The 19,856-nt window shown below is 36.8% G+C and overlaps 1 protein-coding gene across 6 annotated transcripts in view; it reads right to left on the bottom strand.

The window, feature by feature from the left end:
* The window catches only part of ADGRL4 (adhesion G protein-coupled receptor L4), a 165,221-nt gene that overhangs the window by 12,511 nt on the left and 132,854 nt on the right, over window positions 1–19,856 (bottom strand). For 3 of the 6 annotated variants that reach the window (XM_072041522.1, XM_027462410.3, XM_027462409.3), the window contains 8 exons: window positions 15,492–15,665; window positions 15,219–15,402; window positions 12,791–12,907; window positions 11,437–11,630; window positions 9,957–10,127; window positions 8,210–8,413; window positions 6,459–6,679; window positions 6,293–6,359 (listed from right to left, as the gene is read on the bottom strand). In XM_072041522.1, coding sequence (XP_071897623.1) covers window positions 6,293–6,359; window positions 6,459–6,679; window positions 8,210–8,413; window positions 9,957–10,127; window positions 11,437–11,630; window positions 12,791–12,907; window positions 15,219–15,402; window positions 15,492–15,665 — 1,332 coding nt within the window. Of the gene's footprint in view, window positions 1–6,292; window positions 6,360–6,458; window positions 6,680–8,209; window positions 8,414–9,956; window positions 10,128–11,436; window positions 11,631–12,790; window positions 12,908–15,218; window positions 15,403–15,491; window positions 15,666–17,487; window positions 17,559–18,083; window positions 18,240–19,856 lie in introns of all 6 variants that reach the window. The other 3 variants (XM_072041521.1, XM_038183025.2, XM_038183026.2) reach the window with 2 other exon arrangements.

Raw genomic sequence — 19,856 nt, 5'->3', positions numbered from 1 at the left:
TAGTAGTCCTTAGAATATCAAGACATATCAAGAGTAATGAACATGACCTGCTTCACTGAGAACAGGAATAATAATGTGAAGGAGCCTAAGGAGACAGTGTACCTGATTGCATTCATGTGGGATTATTGGCTTTGGGGGGCTGTTATTTTTTATTTTTAATTAATTAATTAATTTAAAAGGGAGCAATGGACTGTCAGATCATGCTAAATATTGAAGTGTGAGAAAACAAAACAAACTCTTTGAATATTTACTTCTCTACAAGAAAGATGTTCATTTTGAATGGCCTAGATTAGAGTATTAAGTACATGAAAATTGTGATTATATGAGAAAACAGCAGAGTAATGGATTTGCCAGGAAATTTTTCTGCATTGATTGCAGCAGTATTGCTAATCCTGAGTCAACTGAAATGTACAGAACTGAGTAAGTATTAGAGCTGTCCAATAAGATTTGATGAATGCACTATTCCATTAATTTTACCTTTTTTTTTGTTGTTGTTGAATAAATTATTTTACAAATAATGGTAAAATTAATCAAATAAATTATCTGATGAATATATTTTTTAAGTAATTGACTAGCTCTAATGAATATGCAGGCAGTTCTTTAATGAAAAGCATTACTCTACTGTTAACCTGCTTTCATCACTCATATGTCACTTCTTTTTTATATTTTGCAACTGCAATCTGTATATTTTATTCATTTACCCATTCATTTATAGGTGGGAAGTTCAAAACAGTCTGGTTAATCAATCACTGCAATTCTTAGAATATTTTTGCTTGAAAGTTGATTATTAATTACATTTATTGCATATAGGAATGCTTAATAAAAAGAACCTGGCTTTTTTAAGCCACCTCTCCCAACAAATACTCTTGGCTTGTATGTTCCAAGTCAAGTTTACAAGAATGCTCTGCAAATTGCAGAGTCCATTTATAAGCCAATTTTGTAGTTCCAAACACTACAATTACCAATTGTTTCAAGAAACTGGAGCTTGAAGTTGAGCCAGACACCTTCAAGGTCCCTGAAAACACATACTAGAGGAGTAAAACAAAGAGGAGCATACGAGAGCAACTCAAGAGCATCCTGCACAGTGCTAGGATGTTTGGATAAAAGCCACATACAGGATTATTTGGATGGTGTGCAATTTTGGATGTTCCAACCTCAAAGAACAAGTCTGTATTTTGTCATTACAGAGGTGGTCTCAACAAAAAGTACTGATAGATTTATACTGTTAAATGGCAAATTACACCTGTTAATGTTACATGTCAAACTTCTGAGTCATGGTTCCTCACAGGGGTATGACAATTTATTGTGGCAGTGATAGTGGGTGGAACAGTCAAGTCTGCACATCTCTGTCAATACTGCAAAAGTGCAAATCAAGTTATCACATGTCCCTTTGAAATTTTTGCACAAATCTCAACAAAACAGTTTTTGAGAGAATGTTGTAAGAAAGAGGCATATTAAAAGGGTCCTCTGTCATTACAGATAGAGTAGCAGTGATTCTCTTCCAAATTTTCCTGTTAATGGCTCATTGTAGTGGGTTTACATGGCAAGGTTTTGGTAGCAGGGGGCCATAGGGGTGGTTTCTGTGAGAAGGATCTAGAAGCTGCCCCATGTTTGGTAAGGGCCCCACTGCTGACCAGAGCTGAGCCAATAAGCGATGTTGTTTTGTGACTCTGTGAGAGCATATTTAGGACAGGGAAAAATATGCTGTGCCACACAGTAGCTGGGAGAGTGAGAGGAGTGAGGAACAGCCTTGCAGGCACCAAGGTCAGTGAAGAAGGAGGGGGAGAGGCGCTCCAGGCGCTGGAGCAGAAGTCCCCTGCGGCCTGTGGTGAGGGCTATGGTGAAGCAGGATGTCCCCCTGCAGCCCATGGAGTACCACGGTGGAGCAGGTTTCCATGAAGCAGCCCGTGGAGACCACAGTGGAGGAGGAAGACCCCTGCTGGAGCAAATTCTGGGCCAGACCTGTAGCCCGTGGACCACGCAGGAGCAGATGACCTGGCAGGAGCTGCTGCCCATGGGGGACCCAGGTTGGAGCAGTTTTCTCCTGAGGGATGGACCCCGTGGTACGGACCCATATCTGGAGCAGTTCTGGAAGAGCTGCTGCCTGTGGGAAGCCCACGCCGGATCAGTTCATCAAGGACTGCATCCCGTGGGAGGGACCCCACAGCACAGGGGACGAGAGTGACTGAGAAGGAGCAGCAGAGAAGAAGCGCTGTAGACTGACCATAACCCCCATTCCCCTGTGCCACTCAGGGGGAGGAGGTGGAAGAGAGTGGATGGGGGGGGGGAAGGTGCTTTTGGTTTCTTTCCTTTGTTTCTCACTTCTCTAGCTTGTTAGTAATAAGCAATTAATCTTACTATCTCCCTATGCAGAGTCTGTTTTTTGCCTGTTACAATAATTACTGCGTGATCTTGTCCTTATCTCAACCTTTGAGCCCTTTTCATCGTATTTTCTCCCCATTCCTCTTTGAGGAGGGGGAGAGAGCAGCTGTGGTGGAGCTCGGCTGCCCAATTGAGCAGAACCACAACACTCAGACTTTGGGTAAGTACAGCTTAATAGTCTTTGTCCAGCCTTTCCAAACAGCATAATTTCTGCCACTGGTTGGACATCTACCATATAGCTGTTCCTCACAGTAGTTATGAATGGAGGTACATATCCAAGGTGTTTGAAAAACAAAGTTCCCACAAATGTCAGCGATGTGGAAGAAAGCCCTTACATGTGTCTGCTTGCACTCAATGCAGTGTATGCAGTCATGAGAGGTGGGAAAAGCCTTGCAGAAGGCCTATACAATGGGAAGGAGTCTCTTTTTGGCTGACATTACATGCTCATCAAAACTGCAGCTGCATTACCCTGCAAAAAAAATGGTTATTTCCATTCTAGACATTTCCTATTGCAGGGAGATTATTATTTTAAGAGTGTATTGCAAAAGAAAACAAAATGTTCTAGGGATTTTTTTTTTCTCTTTCCTACCTTTTATCTCTGGAGCTTATATTTATATTTGCCTCAATCAGGCATAGGTTTTGGTGTGTGTTTGTCCCTTAAAGCTTGTGATAAATTCACTTTTCTATTAAAATTTTAAATACTTGTTATAAATAATTTCACCACACTTGTATGCTTTGATCTAATCTATTGCATAGTTTTAGCTAAAATGGTTGTGGTTCTAAAGATTACAAGTATTAGGAGAAAGAAATAAGTTGTGGAAATTATCTTCAGCTTGCAGCTTGCTTTACAAAGGTTTAAAATGCCCTTTCTTTGCTAAAGAGTTTTTGACCCACTCTTTTTCATGTACAGTCACCAATCTAATAATAATTTTTAGATGGGATCAATAAGGCCATTGCTTTACACTTAAGAATTCTAATAGGACCATAATATTAATAAGCAAACACCTTCAGAAGTAGTCTTACTGCTTAGCAATCAGAGGAGAACTTAGTTTGTACTCCTGATAAACACTTGAGCTCCTTATGCTTTGCTATTACTGCAGATTTAAAGCCCAAGCATGTATTTGAAACAACGTGCCTGGAGACAGAGAATCCACTGGTTCAGAACCAGTTCTGTTCCTCATCATTTACATGCTGTTTCAACAGCATATTCCAGTACAATCCAAACCACAAATCTCCTGGGGCCCCATTCACAGAAACTGAAAGCACCATTTGAGTACGTGGGCTTTTGTGCTGACAATGATTTTAATGTTTTTTTTTTGTGGAAGAATCAGCTTTGCAGTGAGTGGCTCTCCAGAGTTTTTCTATCCAAACTCTCCAGGCTGTCTTGGAAAACCTGTAGAATCAATGCCATTAGCAGATGAATCTCAGAAATAAAGGTGAGCTTGAAGCTGCCGGAGTTCATGGTTTTCTACTTGAAGTCCTCTATCTGGTTATCACAGAATAAAAATAACATTCCTTTCCAAAGGAATTAGTCTTAATTAGTCTTTTTTTTTTTTCTATTTTTTTTTCTATTTTTTTTCCCCTTCTTTCTCTTTAATTAGCTATGGACAAGTTGGGAATCTTAGAAAGATAGGCCTCTGTAATTAAAAGGACTTCCTGACTGGCACTACCTTGGAAAGAGTTTAGTCTTTGTCACAGCGCCCATGCAGTGAACTCAACAGGAAGGCTGGACAATGGAAACAGAAATAGTGTCACCAGCACACATTCCACAGAGCAGACATTTAACACCAACTTCATCTTCTAAAGTTAGTATCTATTTTCACAAGGTTTTCCGTATTTTCCACAGAGAATAACTTGGATAGGACTGAGGTAGCTCCCTGTTCTCTTTGAAAACTTCCCTCTTGCAGATTAAGCTTCCAGTTGCTATTGCCCCTTAAAAACAAGTACTCAAATCTCCCTCTGAAAAAAACAATCACACAGCAGGCTAAGCAGTTCGTTGAAAATGCGGTGTGTTTCCTCCCCAGTGTAGTAGTGCACATGTATATGGTTATGAAGAGAAATAATACTATGAAAACAAGTATTCACAAAATGTTTCCATTACAAAGCCAAACATAGAAAAACAACCGAAGGGCTGTTCCCAGTCCAGCTACAGCCCCTTTATGTGGCTTAACTTAGGCAAGGAAACCAGAAAAAGACACCAGTTGTCTGCTACTCTCTTCCATAGGAAGAGTTCATCTGTACATAGGACCTGTACCTACTTCTGTTACTTCATAACAGAAGTTAAGTTGTCTGTAGCCTCAGAGAAAGGCTATGGACCTCAAACCCCAGCTTGCAGGATGTGCCTCTGCAGCCAGCTAGACTTATCTCAGAGCCAACACAGACCTGCTCTGCCTCTGTACTGTGTACCTAGGGTCCCATAGCGCACACAGCTCATCTGGAGCTGAAAACAAGGTTGCAGATGCATACATTTTGGCCATTTTTAATGATTTGATAGCATAGCTTTCTTGTACTAACAGTGCAGTTATATGTCAGTGATCATAAATCTTCACCTGAAGCCAGATGAGGTATAGGAAGGAAAGCAACAAGAAAATATCTCAACCCTGCAAGCTGACTTCATGGAAGAAAGAGATAAGGTCCAAAGATGTAAAAGGAAATTGCCAACTTAAATTTAAGAACTGTAAGAATTTTCAGAAAATGCTGGTCTTTCCCCATATTAACCTGTCAGTGCCATCTGACCCCAGAAGCACAAAGCGGAGGGAGGTTGTAGCACCTTGCCTCTCTGTAATTCTGCTGTGCTCACCAGCAGGGTGAAGTGGGGAGTCATCACCTTCTGGTTGCATCTGGCAGGTTGCTCCCAGCCTACCCCCAGCCTACAGTAGGAGCTTGGGATGAAATTGGACCAGAGTTATACCTGATACTTTATTTATCTTTGAAACATCTAATGCACCGAAATAAAACTGTTTTACTATCATCTTGTGTGTTTTGGGCCCTGTCACTTCTTCCTTATACAAATCCTCACATTTATCACCATCAGCTTAAAAAGGAAGGGTTATTATTGACTTGACCATAGATTTTATAAGGCTTCACCATTGTACCTTCTCCTTCTGTTAGCTCCAGCTATTGCCCAATCACTGTCAACCTAGTCATACAAAATAATGCCCCATTACAGTTCGAATGGTTTGTTAAACTTTATAGCACTTAGAAATGCTCTTGAGACACCAAAAATGTCTTGATTCAGAATGGAACATATAATACCTGCCAAATTTGCAGGTTTGAAACCACTTCCAATAAGAATTAAAAAGGCCTTCTTCACAGCTGAAATAGGGCTATCAATACTTGACTTGTCTGCCCATGTGAAATAGTGGGTTCTTTTCTCTGACGTCGCAATTTAGTTTAAAATAGCTTTGATGATGACAGGGTACATGCGAGTGATAAAACCATAAAGATGACAGTCTAATCTTACAAAGATGACCGATCACTGATAAGAGATTAAGTCATACAACATTTGAAAAACCAGATTATCTGTCTGCTAGTACAGTGTCTGTGTACACCTCCTGCCGAGCCATGCTGAGATGCCAATGACATACAAAGATACTACTTAAAAACTAGAAATACTTTTCTCAAACCACTAGACTGAAAAAAAGAGAAAGCAAGTGAGGAAAAAAAGCTCTGATCTTATATTAAGCTTTTTTTTTTTTCCTTTTTTGTCAAACATTCATTTTTTCAGGCTAGTGAAGTATTTAAGATGTACAGCATATAAACAATTTAGAGACACTATAAAAGGGTCTAAATTAGCCAATTCTGCTCTATAATTAGCACTCACAGCTATGCTGGCAATGGGTGGGTGATTATTAAACACCTTTTATTATTGGTTTTATGTACTACAATAAAAAATGAAAATTATACTTACAAGAATTATTAGACATGCTGGTCCTATAAAACTCCATATAAAGTTATTCTTTGTGCTGAGCCAACATCTGAAAAATAAACAGCACAAAGCATCTTGAAATGTGCAAGGCTGTTTTGACTATTGCCTTCTCACGTACGCTGATTTGAAATCAAAAACAGCAACTTACACTTCTGTGGTGCCATAGTACTTGTATCCCAGTGCAGCAGAGATCCCAACAACCACAGCTGGACTGACGTAGCCAAAAACATAAAAATTCTTGTGCAAGAAACCCTTGTTGTAGATGACTCCCACAACTATAAGGTAGAGGTGAATGCCTTCAATGCACATCCATGCAAAAGCAGCTAGAAGGAAATAATGGAGTAATCCAGCAGTAATTGAACAGAAGAGCTAGAAATTCAACCAGAGAAAGCAAGAGTCATAATTCTATTAGTATGTCTCTCTTAATATTACAGCATAAGCACAGCAACCTAGCAATGATCAAGTGGTGGCCCAACAACACAGATGTAAAGCTGATTGACAAGAATCTTGACCTGTACCCTCAAGAACACTTGTTCATTAGTGTTTTCACTGTAGTAAATAGTAAAATAAGAGGATAACATTCAACTTTTAAAATGGAAGAATGCCTTCCCAGAAAAACTGTGTAAATAAACTGACAAGGTGTGTTGGGTCTGTCTGAGCTGGAGTCACCTTTTCCCTGCAGCAGCCCACACAGTGCTGTGCTCTGCACTTGCAGCTGGAACAACACTGATATCACTCCAGTGTTGTCTGTTGCTGCACAGTGCTGGCACAGCATCAGGACTCCTTCCAAGCCCCCAAGAGCCAGCAGGCTGGGGGTGGGCAAGTGATGGGGAGGGGACATTGCCGGGGCAGCTGACCTAAACCAACCAAAGGGATATTCCATAACACCTGATGTCACACTCAGCAATATAAAGGGGGGCTCTCGTGGGGGAGGGGGCTGTTCCTCCTGAACAACCACTACACATTTTGAGGCCCTGCTTCTCAGGACGTGGCCCAACATAGCTCGTTGATGGGAAGTAGAGAATAATTATTTTTTTCCCTCTCTCTGTGCTTCCGCGCGGACTTATTGTTTCTTTTGTTTCTTTTCTTATCCCCATTCCCTTTCCCTTTAATTAAACCTTTCTCATCTCAAACCTCAAGTTCTCTGTGTTGTATTTTCTCCCCTTTCCTCTTTGAGGAGAGGGGGAGTGAGAGAGCGGTTGTGGTGGAGCTCAGCTGCCCACCTGAGTAGAACCACCACACAAGGTTGATTCCACAGTTACACCTTAGTAGTCTACATGCTTTGCTGATCTAGATAAAGCTTATTTTGATGATTTTGATAGTAACACAAATAGGCTTCACAAGTTTTTTATTTTTATTCATTCTTATTATTTTTTGATAACTTATGTATAATTAAATTTCCTAAAACTAATCTGAGATGGAAGAATTAACAATTCTACTTGTACGTAAAGTGACAACGATTCAACTTTACATTTAGAAAGCAAAAGTTCCTCATCCAACAGTGCAATGTTTCAAAGTCTACCTTGAGACTCCAGCTCTGGTCTGGGTTTTAGGGAAAATCATCATCCAGACAGCCACCATCATTGGTTTATGCAGCATTTAAACAGATGGGAAAATGCCAAACACGTTGAGTCCACAGTCTCGGTTAAAGTGACAAAGTTTAAATGAAACCCATGGAGCAAAGTCAATTTACATCAGCTCAGATGACAGCTCTACTCCAGATAACAGCATGCTCAGGTGACTGTTTTATATTTCCTGTTACTAGACTTAAGAAGCCAGTGTCACTAGAATATTCATATTGATACTAGAAGGAACTGGAAATAGGTGGAAGATGGTATCTCATACAGTATATTTATTTTCCAGCACTAAGTCAAGCCACAACGAGTGAAAAATACCCACCTTATTATTGTTCATATTAATTCCAATCAGAAAAATAAGTTCTGCCAGGAAGAGGCTGCAGCAGAGGTTTTTGTGAATTGTCGTTCTAGTGCTTTGAATTTCACTGAAGAACCAGAATGTAAAAATGCACATGGAGAGGCAAATCAATGAAATAATTATTCCTAGCTGAGTGATTCTTGTAAGAATGTTATAATTTGTAACACCCTGGGGGAAAATTATAATATAATATTTAAAAGAATAGCTTTGTACATTCTCAAGAAAGACCACATTCTATAATACAGATTTTTTTCTTCTTTTTGCACAAAATATTAATCAAAAATGTTTGTAGAGCTTCATTGTAAATGCACATTTTGGATAATCTAATTTTTTTTTTTTTTGTGAGGCAGATATTACTGTAGGGGAAATTAGTAAAGAACTATATACGTTACTGTTCTTGCATTTTCTGATATTTTCTACCAAAACCTTATTAACATCAGTATCTCCTAATATGATTTTAAAATCAGATCATTTTACTGAATGACAAACATGCTGGCAGTAGGACATATATTAATATGACACGAACATTTTCTAATATAAGAAGACTTATCACAGCAGTGACTTAGATAAACAAAATTGAATAACCGTCTTACTGAATTTACAACATGATCAAAACAAGACTCCAAAATAACAATCACTTCAAACAAATGCTATTCCAGATATGTAACATGAATGTTCTCTAAACAAACACAGGCTATTTTAATATTGGATGTATTTTCTGTATAGAAACACAGTTACATTTGCTGCTTGGTATTTGCACAAAGAATCTCTGAAATACATGACTGTTCATCAGCATAAGGATAGCATTCAGCCATCCCAAAATACATCTAAGTATTTTTTTTCCTAAATAAAGGACCAGAGATTATCCTCCTCCCATCCTTCCTTTTCCAAATAACTATATAAGTACCTGAAAAGGTCTTAAATTTGAACTGAAGACTTAGGATGCTATTTAGAAAGCAGGAAACAGCCTCTATCAGCATGAAATTCACAGCGTGAGAGAACTGTCTCAATACAGTGTATTCATGCTAATATTCTGCTTGCAGTCAGTTCTGATAACTTATAAAGCTGCCTCCTGAGGCAGGACCTAAGCTCCTGCAGATCCCCACATACACCTTGGAAATCTATGGGGCCTCTTAAAGTACGATGGTCAGAAACTGAGTACTCATTCTCACAAATTGTTAGTCATGAGTGCCCATGTTTAATGGTCATAAAATTCATTCCTTTTACTGTTGATTATGCTCTTCTGATAATGCTATTGCAAACTCTCAGGAGAGCATTTAAAGGAGTTTATAGATGCCAAGGTTAGACAAATGGGTGGCAAAGTTTTGTGCGAGAGAAATTGTGGACCATATGGTTACTGACCACCAATGAATGCCAGTTAAATCCCAAGATAGTCTTAAAGTGGGATTTAAAATTAAAAGCAGTGCACCAAAAATAAGCACAACAGACTGTGTATTTGGAACAAGATCCATTGCTGCATCACTGCTCTATAATACTGCAGAGAGGACGTACGGAAATTCAAACACATGTGGGAGGAATTTTGTTTGCCCTGTGCACAATAAATTGTGTGTTTGTTGAACAAAAAACAAAGAAACAAACAAACAAAAACAATCTAAAGGGGAAAGAGTACATAAATTGCACTGCAATAAAAAATAATGAATGAAGATGGAAGAAAGTTTCGGGTAAAACACTAAATTAAAATAGCACTTACAACAGAGCCACCTGAGGACATCAAAACAGCAAAATGAGTCAGATGATTACATTTGCATGATATATGAGTGGAGTTGGAATGTGTCAGCTCACAGCCTTCTGTAGCCCAGTTGCCATTCATTGTGTCTGCTGAGTAGTTCCAAAACGCACATTTAATATCTTTATCTGCAGTCTGGAACAGAAACAAGATGTTTTACTGATGGCAAAAGGCAGGATATTTCCCACCAAGAGACCTTTCTTACATTACCCAGCACAATTCATTAAAAATTGCATGTTGCTATTGGAAGGTTGGGAAACAAAAAGCACATTCAGGAAGGCCTATTCCAAGCAATTAAAATATGGCTCAGAAAGGAAGCATTTTATTCACACAGCTAACATCCCACCAAACATGCAGGCTAATCAGATTACTGAACCCTTCTGGCACTTACCAAGGTGCTGGAATTTTTACCTACTGAAAACTATATACATGTATACTCCTGCACCTGCTGAACATGGACTAAACTGCAAGGTTACTGCCACATTGCTTGTCCTGTTTGTAGCCCCTTCCAAATGAGCAGTTCAAAAATTGAGACTTATTCTGTCCATTTTACAAAAGAATATGGGAGAAAGCCAGGGTCACATCACACCTGGTGTATCAGGTGTGATGACAGGGATGAATAAGATCATTAATATTATTTATTAATGATAGTGCATACTAACACTAATAAAAGATCAGGTCCCCACTGTAACAGATGCCATATAAATATATGCACATTTATAGAAATGTGATCACTATCTCAAATATTACAAGGCAAGTAACTCTAAAAGCTGGGCAAACAAGGTTAACACTTTGTCCTTATGTCCACCTCCCCGCATAGAGTCACTTTCTTGTTATGTTTGAGATAGGTCTTCATTCCATGTAAGAATGTTCTTCACATACAAGTAAAGCCAGAAAAATCTTTGTATACTGGAAGTAAAACTTTCAGTTTTAGAGTAATGTATTCAGATTTCAGAAGTTGCAACGGTGCTATACTATTGGTTTTGCTATTACCTCCTAGGTGCAAGATAACTTTTCGAATTAGTTTTGAAACATTACTTCTTTCCTTTTTTTTTTTTTTTTTTTCCCCCCAGTATATATGTTTAATTATCTGATAAACTTTCAGGAAAAAAAAAAAAAAAAGACCTACATAATGAGGAACCTGTAATATTCTCTGCTTCAGGCAACTACATTTTATTCATACTGCAGTCCAGCAAAGATGGTATTGTTCTCCTTGCTTTAGTCTAATAGAACCTTCCAGCAGTATAGTATTTAGTATATTGCACTTAGGATGCCGCATTTGAGATGATCATTATTTCTCTAATATGATTAAACTCACAAGAGCAAATAACAGAATTATGTCTCAATATATCATACACTGCAGGTATGGTTACATAACACACAACAATTATCTGTTGTTTTGTTTTGAAGTTGATAAAAAACAAACAAACAAACAAAAACTTACCTTGGCATACTTTAAGGTAAATGTTATTTTCTCGAGCTCATAGAGTGTAGGTGGATTTGAGCTAATTGCAACAGCTATAACTGATGAGCTTACTGTCTGCCTCTGTTCTGAACTATCTTTCAAGGAGCGGTTTTTAGGCGATGAAAGCAAAGAACCAATATTGCTATACCGCAGAAAGACAACTGCAACAGTGCCTATAAATCAAACAGACCATGTTTAGTAGTTTGTGGGTTTTTTATAGAAGAACAAAATTGAAGACATTAAGGAAACAATAAACAATAGACATTATTACTGCTATTGCATAAAATATGCAAAACAGATGGAATCTTTGTAGAATACTTATAAAAATGTTTTAGAGAATGAAATATAGCTTTATTTAAAACAATGCAACTACCATTAGAATTACAAATGTGTGTTCATGCTGGAAATTCTAATTAGATATATATGCATTTTTTTTTTCTAGAGTAATATATGTGCTTGCTGCTGTACAACAATTCGATGCGCACGTGGTATCAGGTCCCATGAACCAAGATAGCTCAGACCTGGACCCCTCTGAAGTACATGGCTTGCTTTGACTTCTATTACAGTCAAGCTAGAAGATGACACAAGGAAACAGAAAGCAAAATTATTCTAGGGTGCAATACTGATCAGAGAAAATGTCATGCTTCTCTTCCCTATACCAAGATAAACCTTAATTGTAGGTGCTGATAGGTAGAGAAGCTTGGATTATCTGGAAGATTAAGAGTTAATATATATATATGTGTATATAAGTGTATATATATATATATATATATATATGGTGTTTATTGGTTTAGGTGCATTCATTCTGAAGCTTTTTAAACACATTCATTTTATTTTAGTGATAGACTATCATGAACGATAAGCCATTTCTGCAGTACTTGGAGGTCCAAGCCAAGATCTCAGCCTCTTGGTTTTAATACTGGGGAACACATTCTTGTATTGAGCTACTCTCTAAATAAAAAAGATGGTCCAATTTTTGGAGTGACACAGGGAGCTGAAGGGGCTGGTCCAAAGTTAGACAGTAGATCCCTGGGTAAGAAAAGGATAAAATTCAGAACCCTGGTACCGATATCCAGTTATAAAATGAATGGGTCATCCCTGTGAGACATTCATTGTGTCACTGGAAATAACAGTAGAAATAACAATGTTGAGATAAAAAAGGGGTAGGTGAGTTGGTGATAAAAATGCCTTGACTGTAATCAACAGGGCTGCTTCTCAGTCTTGGTAAACTGCACATTTGGGTAGTAGGTACAATCTATACAAGACATTTATTACCTCCCCCTTCCCCCGCCCCCCCCCCCCCCCCCCCAGCTCTCTAATCTTTGTTTCTTACCATTAGGATGAGATTCCTCTCTCTTTTTTGGGGAGATTTTTACATAATCTCCCCCCATGTATACATGAGGGTGAATGTGTTTCATGTGGTGTGAATCAAAAGTGAAAACCTTGAGTGCTGCAAAAGAAAAAAAAATACTGAAATACTGTACAAATCACAGCTACATTATGGTCTAAGATAATTTACAGTTGGGTTAATAAATGTGCTATTGCATTGTATAATTACTGTGAATTTTAAGAATATATCATGGTGCCAAACTTTTCAAGAAAAATGCTATTAATATAGCATGTTTGCTTAAACCTCTAGATTTTGTGATTTCCATGCATACATTTTGGTCTCATACTTTTTACTCTTTCCATGAAAAATATAGTCTTTTATTTACCTTGCATTAAATTAGGCACTGGAAAGAATAATGTAAGTTACTTTAGGAAGAACTATTGCTTTATTAAAAATGCATTTCTGAAAGGGACCACAAATCACAATTATAAAAAGCAAAGCATAAAATTCTCTACTGAATAGTAACTTTTGATAAAAGCCAATTTTTGAAATGTATATATTTTATAGTTATCTATCCATGATACCAAATGCACATTGCACCATGAAATAATGATATGTCTTGTCAAAAAGCAAACAAACAAGCATCACCCCTTAGGACAAAAACTACATTAGAAGACATCTAGCTCTTTACTTGGTTCATTATAGTGCTGAGTTTCAATCACGCAGGACAGGAACAAAAAGAAGGCAATCAGGTCTTTTTTAAAAAACAAAATTAAATAACAATAAACAAATCTAAAACTTGACTGATGGAGGACTATCACTAAGCTAGACCATCTGCATTGCTTATAGCACAGCACACAAAAGTAATATGAACTATTCGATAGACCAGCTGTCAGAAAATGTTTGCGAGGACATAAGAAATATATTTTTTTTGCAGTTAGAGTTTTGAAAAGCTTGTAGTTCAAGAGCTTGCACCATAAAAAGTAATGGAGAGAGAGAGAGAGAGAGGGGTAACACTGTAGTCTTGTCCCAAAATAGATGTGTGGGACATATATGAGCCCCACAGAAAACATATTAATGCTGAGAATCAATAGCAAACAATTTTACTGTTTGGGACTAATTTGGAAAAGAGCTCATAGAATTTCTTGGAACAAGATAAGCCAGAAAATGATCAAGAATTTGACTTGGAGATTCTTTCCCATTCTCATTATTATTTTTTTTATTTTCTTCTTCTTTATGTATTTATTTTTGTCACCTTGGTCTAAGTGCCGTCTACACTACCACCAGAAGTGGCACCTCACTTCTCTCTCCTCTCCACCTTCATGAACCTCTCATGGTCATGAAAGCCTGTGCCTCCAACCAGGGAGGAAGAGAAGAGCTCCTGGCACCATTCTGGATCTGCTGCAGTGCAGACCCAGAACTATTCTGAACTTAAATAATTCTGTTTCTACAGAGTTTATTCCACAGAACAAATCACTCCCTATTTCCCTATTATTTTTTTTTTTTTTCTGGATCATTTTCGCTAATTTAATTTCAGAAAGGTGAGAGAAGAACAGTTGTCTTGATCTGCCTTGGAACAAAGGGCGGATCTTTCCCTTCAAGTGATTTTATGATATGGCAAGCCAGTAAGAGACAGTGAAGGACTGTTCTGATTCTAAAATCTGAAATCAGGTCAGATCCAGTTTGGGCACATTCAGAAAAACAAAATTGAATGAGTAATCATAGGCAAAGAAATTGACAATGTTTTATTAGAGTATGGTTTTCAAAAGTGACTGGTATTACCCTTATTCTGGATCCTAGGAAAATTGGTAAGATTTGGTGTGAAGAAATTAGCATACAGGAAGAGAGCAAAATGGTGCAGATAAGATATTGTAGATATAATATACCCGTTAGATAAAATAAACCCAAGATATATATTATATTAAGATATAATATACCCAATTCTTGTCCTCGAAATTTCTCTTACAATTAGAAATTTCTTTGAAAAAAAGGCCACAAAAGATCTGACTCACATTCTTATTCCAAGTTTATTTAAAATTCTTTCAATGAACCAAAAAGAGCCAAAAAGCTTTAAAAGAGCAATTCCAGCTTCTGCTGCAGTTTCTCTGAATATTATGTTCAGGATACTTTTGTGCATGTAAGATGAATCCATACTTATTACAACAGTGTGACTATAATGAGAGATTGAAAGACAATCTGAAAAGACAACTTCCCACTGCCTCTCAAGGTTGTTTTTTTTCTGGGCTTAAATGTTCAATCTTTGAAAATTATGATACCTATAACTGAAAGTCAGGTGTTAGTTATGAAATTTATACAAATTAACACCTGTGTGTTTCACATAACACCATTTCTAATCTTATAATTGTGCTGAAAAACTCCTCAGTGTAATTCACATCTAAAGTATACCTTAGATTAATTTTCTTTATCTTACCTATGTCGCTTGCATTAGCATCTAGCTGTGTTGTCTTTTTGAAGTTCTGTGACATGAGAAGTGTTGCTTGTTCTGCAGTATGCAGAAGCTTAGTCAGGCTCTGTCTTTGGTTATCTACAGGAAGGGCTTCCCAGACTGTGATTTTGTCTTTTTGTAAAAAATTATTCACAGTGTTAACCAAAACCTGTAAATAAAATAGTATTTTTAAGTGTAAGAGTCATACACTACTTGTAAAGGAAAGAAGAGCACATCTTTAAGGCTTGATCCACTCACAGTAATGGTTGTATTACGAAGTGCTTCATTGTCAGGAACTGAGTAATGCATGGTATTCAGCGATGAATAAGATAATGCTTCAACATATGAAATCACATCTACAGGTAACAGTGGTCCCAAAGTATTCTTATTAATTTCTTGAAGCATTTCCAGGGGTGTTTTTAAATGACTAATCTGAAAAATACAGGAACCTACAAGTTAATAAAACAGGTAAAGCCTCTGTGTGCGAAAGTAAGCCCTGTACAAATAACTGATTTCTGAAAATTAAAAATAACAGAAGGCATTGTACATAAAAAACAACACTATTTAAAAAAAGAGTTTAACAAATTTGAAAAAGAAAAAGAAAACAAAAAAGAAAAAGAAAAAAGAAAAAGAAAAGAAAAAGGAAAAAGGAAGAAAAAGAAAAAGGAAAAGAAAAAAAAAGGAAAAGGAAAAGAAAAAGAAAAAAGAGAGACATGTCTGGTATAATCCTAACAAGCAACTATGGTAAAAAAAAAAAAGAACTTGTGTGCTATCGTTACACTTTTTTTTTTTTTTTTTCTTTTTATCACTACAGCAGCTCAGTTTTATTTAGCGTAATGCTCCAAAACGGACTAGTAAATGTTATGCAAAAATAATTAAATGTCAATGATATGATAACTTAGTTGACTCTTTTCTGTTAAAATTTAGTTGAAGAGCTGGGAGCAGATGGGCAGTATGGTTTTTTGTTTTTTATTTTTATTTTTTCAAATGCAGATCATAAAGCATTGAGTTCAGTAGAACCCTACTGCCTGTTTCCCCCTCACCGTTTAAAATTTATGAGCTACTAAATGTACTTACATAAAATGATTAGTTTAAGAAGTAATAGGCTAAAGAGGGTGAGATGTAGATTGAGACTGCAGTTTCCAGTGTCATAGATGAACAAGAAAAGAATTCATACTTCCTGATACTGAAATCTAATGAGATGTTATTGATCCAAAAACACTCTCAACATAGGATTTGCTAAGACCTAGTCTCCGCTACTGAGTAGCTTTTGTGGGTTTTACTTTGTCTTTGGTTGCATCTGAGTAGAACTAGAACACAGGCTAAAAAACAGGGTAAAATCTGGAAGAGTTATTTACATAAAACAGGTATTTTGAGTTATTGCATTGATTTGACTTCAGTTTGACCACACATTAAGAAAAGTCTTACTCTAATGATCCTGATGTTGGCATTCACCATGTCTTTTCAAGTAAATATAGTATGCATATTAATATGATGTACTATATCCTTGGTTAACACACATTTTAAGAAAACATAGGCAAATAAAAGCTTTTAATTTAATATCTTTCTGAATCTGGTAACTTAGGCAAACAGCCTAATATAAAATGCAAACCTATGCAATCGGTTTTAATTTATTTATGCTTATGTTTCATTTATCATTTTAAATTAGACATTACTATAGTTGTAGACTAATAAATACTATTTTATTTATTTATTTATTTTATTTGCATCAGGAAATCTCAGTTTCTGTTGAAAGAATCTAGAATCCTGAGTCTTTGAGTCTATAAAGTCTGTGCCACTTTACATACTGTACTTTGAGAAGGAAATATAGTAGCATACCAGAATGTTATTCTATTTTGTCACTTGTTGACATTGCTTTTGTAAGCTATCTTGCTGCCTTTCACTCTGAACAAGCAAATAATTGCACATCAGTACATGCAGCAATGCGTAACTTCAGAAATTACACAAAGAGTTGAGTGATTACCACACTTCTGAATTTTTCATGCATCATGACTCACTTTGTTTGAAACTGAACACACAGATTCTGAGCAAGTTATTACCATGATTTGAACATGGAACCCAGTTCATAATAATTTGAAATTATTAAAAAGACTTCTGTAAACATGTTTAAGTTCAATTGTATGCTTCAAGCATTCATTAAATGCTCCTTAAGAACTACTATAATTGAAATAAGAGTTTCAAACAGAAGCAATTAAAGGATTTGCAGATTAATCTATAAACCAATGTTACTTACTCCAGCTAAGGTTCTATTAATATGTTCAGATATACAGTCTTTGTATAACTCACACTTGGCCTTCGGGTTTTCTGTAAGTTAAAAAGAAACTAATTATATATTGCAGTTTAATTAATATTCAATATATACTCATCGTAAAAACTGTTGTCTCAGCAACTCCCCAAACCACCAGCATTCTGAATCCATGCACATGCTCTCCTTTCTCAAATTCAACCACTAAGACTTGGCCTTGGCCACATGTGCTACTTGTTCAACAGAAAGGAACATGGGGATGGAACCTGAGCTTTTGTTTTGCTCTGGTGGAGAGTTTGGCCCCTTTCTTTGGGACTCCCACAAATGAGAGAGAGCTCAGTTTTACAGAGGAATACAGGTTTGATGACTGTGAGGAGACATCCATTATTCCAAATGGATTTCACCACTCTGTTTAGCAAAAATACATTTATAAAATGATTCTGTTCTCAGGAAATGTAGATGTGACTGCCTTGCCTCTTTTTTATGTCTCACTGATTAATCTAACAGAAGATAAAGAGACACTGGTGGGTTTCTCAGAAGATGTAGCTCTATAATAACACATAAACCTTTATAATATCATGTACCTTGGCAGGAAGTGCCATCACTTGGCTTAAACTGCAATTTTCCTGTGGATGGTTGATAACCTTCCTTACAGGAGCAGTTAAACCCTCCATCCACGTTTTCACATTTTGCATGAGCTCCACAGGCAACAGTTCCTTCATTGCTGCACTCATCTATATCTGCAAATATCGTAAGAAATTGAATTTTTTATTAAGTATTTACAGACTAACACCTTGCTGCTTTGTTGATAATAGCCCTGCATACTGCAAGCGGTTTCATAATAAAATTTCATGGAAGAAAAAAAAAAGCAAAAACTAAAAAGGAAAACTTAATGGCAAAACACCTGCCAATTATAATACTTACAGATTAGAAGGATAAATCATAATTGATCATATTTTTATACTACCACATTTATTACTATAAAATACTGTATTGTTCATATTTTAAAACTGTAAGTTTAAATGTTAATTCTATCGTAACAAAATGCTCGGCATGATGCAAATCATCTGAAATCCATTTTCCAGAGATTAGACTAAACAGATTTTCTCAGCCTTACTATTCAGTTAGTAAAGAGAAAAAAAACAGTTGTCTTTTCTTTTAAGTCACAGCTTTAAAAAGATGCTACAAAAGATCACTGTATACATCTCGTTAATCTAAGATTTAAGCTCTGCGCCCTTTAAAGCACTTGCCATGTCTTTTTTTTTTTTTAATTTAATTTAATTTTAATTTAATTTAATTGCATATGCCTAAAATGGCTTTTGCCCTTCTAAATAATTTGCTGCTAGACATGTTCACTAACTGTGTGAGGCACCATCCAAGAGCAAACCTCATGAATTCTGGTAAGGGAATCCACAAACTGATCAGTTTAGAAAGGCTGGGCACTAACTGGCTGCAGTAGGGATTATTTTGCATTATTTGGTTGGCTGATGACAGAGATCAAATAACTCAATGGATTCACTGGAGAAAGTAAACTGGGAACAGCACCATATAATTCTGATGAGTGAAGTAATGGGCTGTGAAATGCTGTGCTGGAAAGGAGAAAAAAGTGAACAGTGTTGGGACAGGTATATCTGACAAAAAGAAAGGAAAAATGAAGTGACAGATGAACAAATATTAAGGAGCAGACCGGGAGGAAAATAGGCTGAGAACTGAACCAAGACAAGGTAGAAGAAGAGAGAGGCAAACAAATGAACTGGAGAGGAAGACAAACCACATTAAGATCCGGATTGACAATGATCTTGGGTAAGAAATTGGTGGAAAAAAAAAGGAGAACTGATAAGCTGATTATTGGAGGATAATAGCTACATGAATTGATAGGAGGCCTTTATGCAGCCAGATGGCTTTTAAGATCAAAAAAAACAGAAGATACAGGGGGCTGGAAATGCACCATTTGCATACAGGAACTATTTTCATACTCTTGGTACAAGATTGCCAGTGGTTTTCAAAATGAATGTTCGAAATGTTTCAAAACAAAAAGAGCAATAATGTATGTGAAATAAGGTTACTAGAGAAACAGAAATTGTGGGAGACTAGAAAAATATACTGCATGCCTGTGGATGTATCCAGGGAATGAAGAAAGATGTCTGAAGGGTACCTGGGGGCCATCTGCTTTTTTGGACAACATTTTTGGTAAGTTTGTAAAACATTTCTTACTAATGGCAAGAGAGCCTCCAGAAACAATCAGATTAATTTCCCCCCCCTAATATGAGGTAACTGCAAACTATGTTTGAACTTTTAGTGGAATATCCCAACAACCTGTTGTTTTGTGCTTACTTTTCCACCTCCCTGTTTTCTGC

The sequence above is a fragment of the Anas platyrhynchos genome, chromosome 8 (assembly GCF_047663525.1).
Source record: "Anas platyrhynchos isolate ZD024472 breed Pekin duck chromosome 8, IASCAAS_PekinDuck_T2T, whole genome shotgun sequence".
In the NCBI taxonomy this organism is placed as follows: Eukaryota; Metazoa; Chordata; class Aves; order Anseriformes; family Anatidae; genus Anas; species Anas platyrhynchos.
The sequence above is the reverse complement of the archived record's forward strand: the minus strand, read 5'-3'. Positions and strand labels throughout refer to the sequence as shown.